This window comes from Acomys minous, assembly GCF_964271855.1.
Source record: "Acomys minous genome assembly, chromosome: 2".
Classification (NCBI taxonomy): domain Eukaryota; kingdom Metazoa; phylum Chordata; class Mammalia; order Rodentia; family Muridae; genus Acomys; species Acomys minous.
In genome coordinates, this window is record NC_140484.1 from 33,113,331 (window position 1) to 33,128,270 (window position 14,940).

At 44.9% G+C, this 14,940-nt stretch overlaps 1 protein-coding gene across 6 annotated transcripts in view; it reads right to left on the reverse strand.

Annotated features, from left to right (window-relative positions):
* The window catches only part of SMARCA2 (SWI/SNF related BAF chromatin remodeling complex subunit ATPase 2), a 170,673-nt gene that overhangs the window by 47,537 nt on the left and 108,196 nt on the right, over window positions 1–14,940 (reverse strand). For all 6 annotated transcript variants that reach the window (XM_084758050.1, XM_084758047.1, XM_084758049.1 and 3 more), the window contains 2 exons: window positions 11,546–11,623; window positions 6,528–6,746 (listed from right to left, as the gene is read on the reverse strand). In XM_084758050.1, the coding sequence (XP_084614176.1) occupies window positions 6,528–6,746; window positions 11,546–11,623 (297 nt within the window). The remainder of the gene's footprint in view (window positions 1–6,527; window positions 6,747–11,545; window positions 11,624–14,940) is intronic.

Genomic DNA, 14,940 nt, shown 5'->3' on the forward strand with positions numbered 1-14,940 from the left:
GATATGGCCAGCTGCCAGCCCCAGCTGTTACAGCTATCGTTTTCTCCACCATGCCGGACTATACCCCCCTGAACTCTGAGCCTAAATAAACCCCTCATCCCTGAAGTTGCTTCTGTCCGGTCTTCTGTCACATCATTAATGACAAAAAAAAAAAAAGTTTACTAATATAGGTTCTTTGAGGACCTTAAAAGGAGACAGCCCAAACCATTGAGTCATTTATTGCAGGTGACCCCAGGGGAAATTATGTTCATAATAACACTCTATTTGTATGCATTATCTTTTCTTTTAAACATGTGGTGATGACCCTGAAGTGAGCATGCTCCACAATGTTCTCAGCATCTATCTTTTATCTGAACATGTAAACGACCTCAAACCTAGCATGCTTAGGAAAATTTGTGTCTCTACATACGGTGATGTCTATCCATATTAATAGGTTCCACTCCCCCAATAAACGCCATTGCTGTCTTTGTTCAGAGGACACTACTTTGCAAATTAACTCCAAGTGGTCTCCTCACAGGAGCAGTACTAAGCCCGTCTCTACTCCTCTGTCTCTTGGGTGCATATGCATCAAGAATCAAACCCTTTGTGTTTCCTCGCAGACTCTCTTCAGTTCCAAAGGCCCATGCAATCCAGAGATGGCTGCGTAGAGGGGGGCTTCTGAGAATGGCACTAGACAGTCAGCGTAAAGCACTCGTCCCAGGAAGTTGCTATTTGAGAGGAAGGCAAGGTGGAGAGCCTCCCTCCATGGATGGAAAACATGCAGAGGTATAGGTCAGACCTGAAGACAGGGCTGCATGCTGGATAACTGTTCCTAGGTTTCCAGCAGGGAGTGTCAAGGGACAGGCATATCTTTACCATGCTAATGAAGTGACTTCTGGTGAGCTTCAGTTAGGGTTGGCCACAGAAGACCAACAATGTGACTAGAGTGTTGGATCCTCGTCTCATATGTTCACTGTCTTCTTGGTACTGGGACAAATACCAGAAATAAGTAGTTTAAAGAATGAAAGACTTATTCTGACTCACAATGTCAAAAATTCCAGATCATGGTCAGCTGGCTGTTGCTTCTGGACCTGTAATCTGGTGGAAGGGTGTGGCACAGACCAAGTATCTGCCTCGTGGCACCCAGGAAGTAGAGGGTGAGAAAAAGGGATTTTGAAGACAAGATACCCTTCATATTTGCAGTTGACCATCTTCTTTTGGTCAAGCCTTAGGTCCCACCAGCTCCCAATAATGTCATTATATGAACCCATCAATGGATTAATACATTGATGAAATAAAAGCCCTCAGGATACAATGTGGACTGGATTCACCAGCTAGGGACCAAATCTTTAATACACAGGCTTTGGGGAGAACACTTCACACTCAAATAATAGCATCCAGACTGATCTCCAGAGGGGCCCAAGAGCTTGGAGACTGAGCTCAGTCAAGAGGCCAGTGGTTTCGTCCATCATGTCCACCTACTGAAGCTCTCATGAACACCCTGACCACTGAAGGTTGGTGAAATTCCTGTTTGGAGTAGCACTGATGTGGTAGGAGATTGAGACAGCGTGAATCTACAGGGAGAGGTGAAGGAAGTCTGCCTCTCCTCATCTGACTCACGTACATCATCATAGAACTAAAGCTGCAGGGGTGTTCTCTTGAGTTCAGCAAGCCACTGTAGTAAGGTGTGAGTGCAAAGAGTTCATGGAAACCTCTAGGCCAATCAGGAAAAGGCATGAGGGCCCTTGGGCCTCCCCAAATGTAGCTAGTATCTGAAGTTGCAGGCAATCTTTCTGGGGGTTGTACCCCTGATCTTGTTAGGTCTGTGGCAGCACTGAACTGCTGTTGAGGCTGAAATGAGATTCTGTCCCTTCACGGTGACAACTTTAGGTAAGGACTGGAGAGATGGCTAAGTGTCTAAGAGTGCTTGCTGTATAATGTGAGGATTAGAGGTTCGCATCCTAGCATCAGTGAAACAAAGTGGGTGTCCTATTATGTATTTCTAATTCCAAGGGCTCCGACACCCTTTTCTAGCTACCACCAGTACACAGGGACACACATCCTCACACACGCATGCACATACACTCACACAGGCACAAACACACAGAAATAGATAAAAACAAGTCTTCAGATAATAAGAAAATCTCTCAAGGTATTGGAGGTGGAGAGGCATGCTCAGAGTTATTTTCTTCAGGGAGCTATTTGACCTTCTGGCCTCACATAAGCTTCGTCTAGGACAGTCTCTCACCATGTCTTTTATACGGTCATAAATGTCTACAAAATCTGTGAATCTCAGACATTCCATACTGATTGCTTTAAAAAGCTCCTGGATCTGCCAGAACCATCAGATCTTCACAACCTCTTCAGGCTTCACAACCTCTTGGTGGTAACTTGGCAACTCTTTAATAAGGGTAATAATATCTCACAATCTCACATATTCCAACACAGTGGTCAAGAAGCAGCCAGGACACAAAAGAGCTAAGAGTCCTTTGAGACTAAAGAAACCAGAGCCTTAATGAAATATAAGAACACAGAAGAGCTCTGGCTGGAGCAGGTGGCCAGGACCCTAGACACCAGAAGAAGCAGTCCTCAATATCTCCAAGATCACAAAAAAAGGGGCCAGGTGCACATCAAGACCTCCGGGGATAGCAGTAGGCCATCAGCCCGTGCTGACTGTCATAGAGACTCATGGGGTGGGAAGAATCAAGTTGCATGGCCCCAAGGTCATGCTTAAACAACAGCTTCTACCTTTATCCATACACCAACCATCTTGGCAATACAATATGATGTCCCCAACATGGCCCCATTGGGCAATGGGATATTAAACTGACCCCTACCAAAAGATGAAGTTGATCCAAGACAGGGAAACTGCCTAAAACCAAAAACATTTACGTTAGAATGGAAATGGATTTTAAATCAACTTACGATTACTTTATTTAAAAAAAAAAACAAACCAAGCTGCATTTCAAATTGTGAGTCTCCTCGTCTAAAACTATGAATCAATAGAAAATAAAATGCTTTTGAAAAAAAAAATCCTCCACCTAAACAGACTCTCTCCAGGATTCTGTAGGAATTTTTAGCACATCCCAATTATAGAATAAAAGCTGTTTGCGAGGAGACTGCATTTGTCAGGAAAGAAGCAGGACCATTTACATTTGCCCTGAGTATGCTGAGTTAGAGAGAATGCCGGATGTTCATCAAAACTTCGCTTACTACTCTCCTGGGCTCACAGCCACAAATGATGATTCTCCTTCCTCAAGGAAGCTGGGGTGGGCGGAGCACAGGAAGGAGGCCTGCACAGTGCGGGTGTAAACGGAAGTATGGGGAACAAGTGAGGCACAGCCAGGTGGGCTCCTGCACCCCTGCACCTTACCGTTTCCCCCTCCTACAGCTCATGTGGACAGAGGCTGCCCAAGTCAGCGGATGCTGCAACAGCCTGGTCATGGAGAACAAGGGCCCTCGCCCACGAAACATCACCGTGGGCTTTTCATGCCTAAGAAGAAAACCCTGACTTATGTTTTTTGGATAGGTTCACAGATGGTTAAGTACTTCTGGGATGGCAGGGATTAGGACCTAAATCTACACTCTTGTCGTATAGTCTGCTTCACTGTGGAAAACAGTGGCACTTAATAGCTGCACATGGAAGTCATGAATTCTAACAAGGTACAGCTCCAGGTCGAGTTTACCAACCAGCCAGAAAATCAGACAGAGATAGAGAATGCTGGGAAGCCGGGACGGTGCTATGATAGGAGAGCGAACAAAGAAGCATGAGCACACACAGAGATGTGCAATTAGTGTTTATCTTCCGAGACAACCAATGACTTGCGCCTTGAGAGATGAGGAGACGGTCAAAGGAGGCAGGCTGGGAGGTTCATGCCAGACTAAACCCGAGTCCTCTAACATTTTACCCACGGGGCTGTGTTGGGAAGACAGAAAATGCATTGTTCTGTTCTTTCCAGGGCATAGACTCAAGGCCAGGGAGGGACTATAGGGAACGTAAATTCTGTCCAAAGGGAGGAAGCACTGACCATCAAGGCTGACCTTGAACTTCAGGGCCTCTGAAGACAAAAAAGACAGTGCACTCACTGCCTTTGAGGGCCAGCCACCCTCCTGGCATGGGCACTAGAGAGTGTGGGCTGAGCACGGGATGGTCGCAGCTCCATTCAGCCGCCTTCCAACTCTGGGATTCTATGCATCTTCGAGGCCTTAGCCAAGCAGGCTTTATACAGCGCTGCCAGGAAAAAGAAGGATTTCAGCCTTGTTGGAGCATATTTTACTCTGGACTGCTTGCCAATCTCCCTCTCAAGGCCACGCTGGCTGTGAGTTCTCAGCGTGCCAATCGCTAGCAGTACTGAACATGTCTACACACCCAAGTCCCTAAGAGCCCCTGCAATTTTATTTTATTGCAGCAAATACGTAATTGCCATATATTAAACAGGATTGCTCCGGAATCAACAACAGCAACAAAGGACTGCGAGTGTCCGTTTTTCCAAGGGTATAGGTCAAGGGGTCAGTTGTCTTAACAGCAAGTAGACCATCCAGAAAATGAAATAGAGTCTTCGAACAGATTGCCAACTAGGTGCATTCCATTAAGGCTGTAGTGAGGACAGCTTCAGCCATCTTGGATGACTTGACACACTGCTAGGCACCTTAGGGATTAAAATCATGGGCATCAGGTTCCATAGAGGAGTTAGTTCTACAAAACAAACTAGTTTTCTTTTTTGAAACGTGCCCGCGGTGGATGGAACGGGAGCCTGCTGCATACACTAGGAATGCTCTCTACACACTGCGGGGAAGCCAGGAACTTCCCTTTTTTCTAAGATTACAGTTCATTTCCACAATCACTCACCCAGCTGCTTTACATGTGGGGTACTGTGCGCTATCCTAACAGGCAGGCTTCCCAAGATTAATGCTGTCACTCTTCTGAAGAGTAATTCTCTATGGTTATAAAACACGAGATAAGTTCGGCTACAATCTTGGCCAATAAACCGGTTATTTTGCCTATCGCATCTGGAGATTATTCATATCAAAAAATCGATTTTTAAAGTGTGGGCCTAGATTATTTTTGTTCCATCTTTGGTAATAACACTCCAGGTGATTAATATATTGCTTAAATAAAGAGAAAGGAAATCCAATTTTCCCAAGCTCAGAAACGAATATTAAACAAAAACCTCCTTACATTATACGATGAGTCTTAATTATACAACTACAAGCACAGCAGTCAAACAAAGGGAATTCATAGAGCCGTACTCTGAGACCATTGGAATTCCTTGCCTGTGTCTGACAGGGAAACAATCACATATGAGTTACATTTTAAATGCAATTGCTCGACCATAAATATGAGCGACGCCTTCTTAGATTCTCTTTGCAGAATCCCACAGACACCACCTTTTCGGAATTCAGGTCACATCGCTGTCGTCACACAACACCCTGAGAGAATCATCCCTCAAGTGATACCCAGACCATCTGCCTCAGATCTCCAATCTCAAAGTCCCCCTCTCCCTGCCTACCCTCTTGTGACCCAGGCTTTCAAATCCTTGGCTCATAAGCCTGGGAATTATATCCCCTTTGAGAAAATGGATGGTGCCCAACACTGGCTTCTGTTTAGTTTGGTTTTTACCCAAATGCATGTACTATTTCCAGTTTGCTTGCTGGCCCTGTCTGGAAAGCATGTCCCAGGCTGTGCTGCCTGTTAGGTTTTAAGTCTGCTCAAAAGACTGCAAAGGACAGCTAAACCTTTGAATCAAAGAACCCTACTGGCCATGACATTCCTACACATGGCTGCTATGAGCATGTTGATATTTCTGGGGCCCTAAAGGAACAATGTTCGATTCTGTCCCAGTCAAAATGAGAAATTACCATTTTCTGAAGAAGAAAAAAAAATCCCCACAAACTTTAGAATAACATTTTTTCCCCTCCAAAACAGCATCGACTCTAATCCAGGTAGCATTGGTATTTAAAACATATACATCAGGCCAGCCACTGTTGCACACACACACACACACACACACCAGTGGCCACTGATTTTCTATTCCTATTTAGCTGCATGCCCCACTTTCTGGGCTTAAATTTCTTCATCAAAACCAAATAGTACAAAACACCTTCCATATCTAAATGGTCTATAACCATGAAATCACACAGCTAGAAAACAATGCTGCCTCGAACTCTCTGTGCAGGCCACGCAGAAGTAAATTCACAATTAAAGACCATGAAATAAGGGCGAACAATTAAAAAGATCTCCAAGGCCCCCTCATCTATTTTGAGAAAGTGAGGCATGGCCAGACAATTGACCGTAAAACATTAATGTGTCTCACGGCCCTAATAATCCTTAACTTCTTATGGCCAGTTCTCCTCTAACAAAAACCGCCTCACTGTTTTTTCCCCTAAGCACTTCCTGGAAACACAAAGAGACCACTGTGCCAATAAAACTACTTTCAATGTTCAGGAGTCCAGGCCCTGCTGTCAACAACTCTACCACAGCTAAGAATTCCAGCCACGTCACCAAACCACTCCAAGCGTCAGGTAAATTTTAAAAAAACCGAACCTACCCTGAGCCATTGCTTCTCAGTGAGGGCATCGCTGTAGTCCACATCCCGGCGCTGGCGAGAACCCCTCCCAAAGATCTTCTCCTCCTCCTCTTCGCAGGTAAGCCTCTCCACTTCGGCGTCATCCTTAATAATCCAAGAGGGCAGCTCATCTTCCTCCATCAAGCGAGGTTTGCGCTTTGGGTTCCTAGCATCCTCCCGCCGCCTGTCCATATCCATGCGCTGCAGACAGGGACAACAGTGTCACCAGAGGGAAGAGGGTTCTGTGGGGCAGAACTTAAGACTCTCCGGAAGTTGCCTCCCCCTCCTGAAGTATCCCTTTCTGTCCCTTTTATCCTAGTTGGCTTGTTCCAGTTCATCCTTAAAGAGCAGTGCCTACAGCCTACATGAATGATTTCAACATGTTAAAATCTTTCTTCATTTATACCCATCATTTGAATCTGCTTTTGCATTAAAAAAAAAAAGGACTCTTTAAGGACTCTTTCTCTTGGCCTTTGTGTGTGTAAAACTTCCCCTTAAGGAACTCAAAAGAAGAATGTAGTTAAAAATGTGAGCCCTGGGCCAGTGAGATGGCTCAGTGGGTAAAGGTGCTTGCTGCCAAGGCTGATGACATGGCTTCAGTGTCTGAGACCTACATGATGGATGGAAAGAAATCAATTCCGGCAAGTCATCCTCTGACCTCCACACATGTGCGGGGGGCACGCACGTGTGCCACACGCAAAATAAATGAATGGGGAAAAGTTGAAGTGGGAGCCTTCCCTGTTTTATCTATTGCTTTTCCAAAACAAGTGAATGCTCTGAGCACATACAAAAGAGACACTACTAAAAATATTGACCTTTATGAAGAGGATCTGCGGTTTTAATGGAACAGGGAGAAACATTTGTGGGGGGGGGAGTTTATTCGTGACTACCCACAATGACACAGATGATTACAGTGGTCAGCTGTCACCGATGTAGTGGCTTCTCTGAGCACAGTGAGGACAGGAAAGGACTGCACTCCTCCACTCTTCACCTTTTAAAAAGTTCAGCACTTAGGAAATTATTATAATACAGCAAACCTCAAAGTCAGTATCTTCTCAAGAGGCCAAGATACGTGTGAAATAGCTTCCCTTCATGGCCCTCAAAAGCCTGTGCATTGGGGGGCTGGGGGAGATGGCTCAGAGGTTAAGAGCACCACCTGCTCTTCCAGAGGTCCTGAGTTCAATTCCCAGCAACCACATGGTGGCTCACAACCATCTGTAATGTGATCTTCTGGCCTGCAGTTGTACATGGAGGCAGAGCATTGTATGCATAATAAATAAATAAATAAATCTTTTTTAAAAAAAGAAGCTGTGCCTCCATCTTTTGCTTTCTGTTCTAGAAATCCTACCTAGTTCTGCGTAAACTAAATGGTGTGCCACACACATGACTTTAAGTTTAGCCAAACACTCTGATAGTGTGTAAAAGAGCAAACCAAAGTGTTTCTTTCCCTCTCTTTACAGTAGTTACATATATACAGATCATCTCCCAATGAGATAAGTTAGTTAGTCATTAGTTATTTATCTTTTCCCTCTTCCTCTGGTTCTACTGTATTGAAACATGGATTCAACAAAAATGATTTTTCCCCCTTAAAAGCTAAAACTGATAAAATGCAAAAGAAGTATTTGCTACTTGAACCCAAATGTGACTTAAAAATTAAAGGTCCAGGCTCCTTAAACTGTGCTTCGACACTTCTGAAAACCATCCCGTCTGCAGGACAAGGTAAGCTTGGGGCATGATGGCATCCCCTTGGGAGATAAGCGTGGCTGTCCTGCTCGCTCATGTGCTATACTTAGCTTGCGGTGCTTGGCCTAACCCAGCCATCCCATGCTCGGCTCAGAAACAGCATCTACCCATGGAGCTTGGCAAGGGGGCAAGAGGGTGCTTTCTTTAAAGCAGGGGCCAGACAGAGGCTGCACGAGGCAGCCTCCTCATAGCTGTTGGATGACCAGTAAGAACGCAGTCTCCAGATGACCCACTCTGTGACAAAAGGCTGCCACTTCAAGCTCTACAACACAATCCCGATTCCTGGAACACAGCTTGTAAAGTGACCACAGTAGGTCACTTTATAACTGGAGAGGAGGACAACTGGAGAGTAAGTTTTTTTTTTTTTTAATTTTAATGAAAATAAGCCATGCATGTGATTAAAAAAAAAAAAAAAGGATCGCTTCAGTTAAACAGGATGAGCTGCACGTCCTAATGATGGCATCTCTCTCCAGAAGTTCTGCTCCCACAATGCCTCTATATTACATCTTAGGCCAGTTTTAGATGAAAAGACTAACTTTTTGGCTTAATTACTACCTGGATATATTTGCCTTAAGGCCTTATTATATACCTTAACATTTACCATTATTTTTAGCCTTTGTAGCAAACAAGGTTGCTAAAAGCCTATTGTTTATATATTGGTCCACGATAAATATCTGAAGCATGTTCCTATCAAATAAAATTTTCAGCTAAAACTCACAGGTTGTCAGTATAGACGGTGAGTTACTCGATGTCTTGGCTTTAGAAGGGGAGAAAGCAATACCGCAGTTTAAAAGAAAGATTATTATTCTAAAGAAACTATTTGTTTACAGTATCTATACATTGAAATAAGTCAGCATTAATGTGAGGCACAGAACGAATTCCTAATCATGGATGAAGACTTTAGATATATGAGATCCAGAGACCAGGACAGCTCACATTTGCTTCTTGCTCCTCACTAAACTCTTTAATCAGAGGAGCTGGCTTGGATCCAAATTCTATTTCCTGCCCCCTGGTGGAGGTGCTAATGAACAGCGAAGTGACCAAAGGCAGCCAGAGAGTTAGGTTTTACAAATTAAACTCAACAAAAACCTGTATAGCGCCCTTCCTCCAAATAGATGCCAACACTTAAGAAACAGGCATGAGAGTTCACAAAGTTAAGACACCTACGCAAGCATATCACCCCTTAGCCAGTCTGGCCTGTTCAGGGTCACATAGTCATTCCTTAGTTAAAGGAAGGGTAGAGGTTGCAGTGGGGGGGGGGGCATGGAAGAGGGGGGGGGATGACACAATGGCTTGGACAGACACTCCATTTTTTTGTGAGGTTTTCAGTTTCTACAAAAGTCCAGCCTCAAAGAAGAACGGAGGGGAAATATCTAGCCCCCTACGCACCCCACCCCCTCCCCCGCACCCAAATTTCAGGGCTCCCAGGGAACCACTATTTCTGAGCTTCTGAGCTGAATCTAATTTGGGAGTGTCCCAGGCTATAGTAGTGTTGAGTCACTGCAAAGAAAGCCCTTTGCCTCAGGGAAGCCTTTTTGCCTCGTGGTTCCCCAGTCACCTACATCTTAGGATGTTCCTCAAAGACAGATGCCTGTTTCTGATGTGCATCCCCAACCTCCCTACTTAAAAATTCAATGTGTAAATGTTGAGAGTGATAGCAGAATCCCACGTTTCTGCCCTGTCTCTCTAAAACGGCTTCACCTGTGTAGGGAACAAATGCATTTCCTAAGCTGGGTGTTACTGCTACGGCATTCCGTATTTTTCTGAGAAAGAGTTAATGATCTTTTATGGTGAATCATTATGTGTGGGCACAATCTGTGTTCTCTAGACAAAAGCCACACAAGCAAATAAACTCCCCCCCCCCCATGAAAATGATATAAGCACCCACACAGCCTTAGCTCTACTCTTACACCCTCCTAAGCCAAAAAGGCGAGATCACATACCCATTGGGTCATAATTAGCTTAGTTGTGTTTATCTTGGCCTGCGATGCTCTATAACAGCATTAATAAAAGTCCTGGATTTAGTTGCGAACCTTAATGCTGAGGTTGTGCCTCACCGTGTAGATTCCCAGCTTCTCTTCAAAACTTGTAATTTCTGGCTAAATGAATCTCACATCTCTTCTTTATAGCCCCAGCACCAGTAATGGTGTCTTTAATACACCTCTTCTCTCCGTGTGCTTTGTTCATGCAAGGTGCATTATCTAAGACCTCAGGGCTTTCCAACTGGTGCCTGTGATCAGCTTTCTTCAATGCTCCTACACTGTCACTGGGTACAGTGTGCACGTATTCCTGCCTCCACATCAGGCCAAATGCCTGAGCTGATGATCAAAATGACTGAACGTAACAGAGGAAGCCTTATACTTTACCCACCTGAATCTGTCTCACCACCCAGACAAAGCCTGCAGCCGCCGACATCACCCCTCATTCCATTATATAATATGTGAACACTACATGGCCAGGACTGGGCTGGTTGCCTAAGACGGAGCGCAGACGTATTCGCCACTCTGCAGCTGCCTGAGCAGTCTCCCTCACAGACTGGGCTTCTTCCCCGACCACCGTGGCATGTGCACACCTCTCACGTAAATCAAACTGAGTTTTCAGGAAATGTGCAGGTGCTACGCGGCCCAGAACTCCAAAGTTAAAGCCACTGACAACAAATTCTGAAACACCAAGGCCCCCTTAACGTGAAGCAGGTTTTGCTCTTTGAACCAAGGCCACGTCTTCCTATGTGCACGCGTCAAAGGTTCTATTTTATTCTTCTGTATATATATATTTTTTAAAGGGCTGCAGCTATTTGCCTGCTCCTATTCAGGAAGACACCGGCTAGCCCCAGTTGCCAGCTGAATGCCATGAGGATGGGCAGTTGTCCAGTCTGACGCTGGCCTGGGATTAGGAGTGGAACTCTGGTGAGCTATGGGCCACAAAGCCTGTCCAGAGGGCGAAGCCTCCACTCAGCTCTGGCTGATAGCTTCCACACAGAGCTGTGGGCCTCACACTGCCCCATCTCACTTTCCAAAGGAAGCCAGAAATCAGGATTCTTTTGAAGTTGGCAACAAATGCAAAATTTTAAGAACTGCTATGTGGGCCAAACACAATATGTCTGCAGGCTAAATCCAGCCAGTTTGCAGACTCTGAACCGAAAGCAACACACGGGCTTCAGGACCAAGGTTCTGCCCAATATGCAAGCTGCAGACATCCTGGATACCAAAAGTGGGGGAGGGGACGGCAGTGGCTTCCCATGATTCCTGCGACATTACCATAAAAAGATCAAACTCCTCTTCTCGGCGAGCAATCATCTGGTTCAGGGTCTCGTCGTCTGGTACCTCATCTTCTTCCTGGTTTCAAAAACAAATCATTGAAGAGGCTTTAAGAAGAGGCTAAATAGTGTGTGGGGGGGGGGGCAAGGGGAGGGAGATGGCGGTTGTTTATTCTGCTACATTTCTCCAGATAGAAAGGTAAGGAAGGGTCCCTGGGGTTAGTACCTGCCATTTGTATTTTGCGAGCTTTTCAAACTGTCTTTTCAGCAGGAACTCTGTCTAGGGCAGGAAGTCAGCTCTCTAAGAAACACCAGCTCTCCCGGGTGTGGATCTTTTCTGTTACTTTTAAAGTCTCCCCGCCTCCATGACCTCATCTGTAACATAGGCGTGACACCTACTTCACGGCAGGATGCCAGCCTTAACTACGGAAATCCACAGGAACAGCTAACTACTCAATGTTAATCCCACTAATTCCACTGACTGCAGACCTGAATGTCTATTTTCAAATTTACCCCCAAACAATGAGTTTTTGTCACTAAGTACCAGGACAAGGGAAAAAAAATCATCTATAGGTACCAAATACAAAACATTTAAGATACATTGAATCTTTGCATTTCAATAGGCACTATTACTGCTGATGGCTAGAACTATGGTTAAGGCACAATTAAAAACTATCAGTACCAAGATACCTGGAAACTCTACCTGGTTAAAACAATTTAAAGGAAGTACAAGAAGCAATTACATCAGGACAAAAAGTTCCTAAATTTTATATCCTGTTATACAAAGTTGCATAATCTGCTCATTTCTCAGAAACCAATAGTTGTAAAGGTTTTAGGGACTAACAGTATGCTGTGGCTTGCACAGCACTCTGAGCTAGATGATGTCAGCTCCCAAGACACCTTGCACACTGCAGGGACTTAGTCTTAGAATTGAATGGAACCCAATAAAGTATACGATTCAAGACAATACTGACTACCGAAGACCCTTCCAATTTAATTCACCTCCATGTGGATAAAGCCAATCTGTCTAAATATTACATTTCGTCTGACAAGGGAGTAGGCTAGCTGGTGAGGGGGCTCAGAACTTACGAGGTCTTGCACCTGGCTAACGCACTAGTCCACAGAGGCCTTCATGGGTTCCTGCTCTTCCTACAGCCACCATCCTGTCTGTACCACCCACACAATGGGTTATCCACAAGCAAGATGCAGTTCTAGAAAGTGGCAGGGCAGCTGCTCACAGAGACCCCAGTCCCCGGAGCACAGAGCAGTTGGGAAGATGGCGGGAATTCTTGCTGTGTTCCTCATAACCTCATACTTCACACGGCAGCTGTGATCATGGCACCCTGCGCTGCCCTGGACCGTTGGGACAGAACGCTTTCCCTGAACTCTTCAAAGGTCCCCAGTTGACTTCACATCAGGGCATAGACTATTACTGGAGCCTGGTAAATAGCTGCCTGTCACAGTCATTGCCTGGAAGGGATGTGGAGTCCCAGCAGGCTGCTATTAGTGAGGAACGTTTGGCATGGAACTCCCCTGTAGGCCCTATATAGTGCTCTGCAGGCCTGAGAGCGATCACCCTCTCCCTGTGGTTCAAGAAGGCCAGGAAACTCCAGGCTTCCTTGCACATCATCTCACCTCTTCCTCCATTGTGCTTTGTCATGGTATATGTCACTTAAATTTAAAATAGTGGGCTAAATTTTTTATCATCTTATTATTTGAAGTATGTTTAATATAGCTATATTATTTATTCACTACTTATTCATTATGAGAATGCATGCATGTGCTATCCTGGGTGTGTATGAACGTCAAAAGACAACTTGTGGGAGTCAGTTGTCTCCTTCTAACCTGTGGGTCCTGAGGACCAAACTCAGTTTGGCAGCCTTGGCAGCAAACACCTTTACCTGCCGAGCCATCTCGCCAGCACTCAGTTTGGGGGAAGTGTCCAAATACATAAACAAACAAACACACACACACACACACAAACAAAAAGGCATGTGGCAATCCAATTCCTAAGTCTGTATCAAATCTTCAATTTTAAAAACCTGAAGTGGTGAGTTTTTGGAGATTTTTAAAGTTTTTAGATGCGTGTGGATATTTGAGTGCAAATGACCAATTTTACTTCTCATCATTTCCTGAAATTCAATAGGTAACTAATCAGATATAGATAAGGCAGACAAATTAGGGGGCACAATACCAAAGCGCTCTTCACTTTGCAAAATGATTCATTTCAGGATGATTTTAGACACCAGTCTCTACTTCGCATGCAGGCTCATCTCAGAAATGAAGACTATGTAGAAGACTTTAAAGTTCTGCCTCACCCACCAAAACCCAAGGTAGTCGCTCCCTGGAAACCTGCTGGCCACATTGGCTAAGGAATCAGATAAAATAGATGAAGCCAGAAAAAAAAATCATCCCAAGTGAGGTAACCCATACCCCAAAAGACAAATAGGTATTCACTTATTTGTGGACATTCACTCTTAAGCCTTTGATAGGCATGCCATGATCTGAATAGCCACAAATGTGACTATGGGGGAGGGATTATCACCCTGGGAAGGGGAAGTAAAACAGTTATGGATGGATGGGGCAGGAAAAGGATGGGAGGATCAAATGGTTGGGGGAGGAAAAAATAGGTGAGGGAGAGAATATAGAGACGGGCAGCTAAAACCTAAAGGCCATTTGAGGGATAGTATGGAAACCTAATACAGTAGCAGCTTCCTAAAATGCGGACATACATGAAGGTGATCTAAATGTAATCGCCAAATAACGAGGGAGACATCTCTTGTCACCAATTGAGGACTCCGGTTCTGAGAACGGGCTATAGCCAATCAAACTGCTGGCTAAGGGTGCCTCATGGCAACCTCCAAAAACCTAGAATATTCCCAAGGCTATTGGTTGCTCTCCACAAACTGAGGGTAAAGCCCTTTTGCTGAAGACAACACCTCCACAACACTGAACATGGAGAAGTCTGGCTGGGGTGCCTATCTACAGCCTTCACCCTCACTGACTTAGCGTTTAAAGGTACGCTGCATGCTACAGCAAAGCAGAAAGGTTAAACACAAACCCAGCTACAAATGCTTAGATCTAAAACAGTGACCTTACATGCAAGATGTGCTAGTGCAATAGTAGCACAAGACTTACAGGACTGACCAACCAATGTCTGATTGAATTTAAGGCCCACTCCATAAGGCAGAACCCATCCCCCACACTGCTTAGGTGGCCATGAAGCTGAGACTGAGGGACCTCAACAGAAAACCAAATACTATTGTTCTACTAAAAGAATAGAGCAACAAAATGACTTTAACAACATTCTGCTATACTTATAGATCAGTGTGTGGCTCAGCCATCATCAGAGAGGCTTCCTCCTGCTATAAACAGGAACAAATACAGAGGCCCACG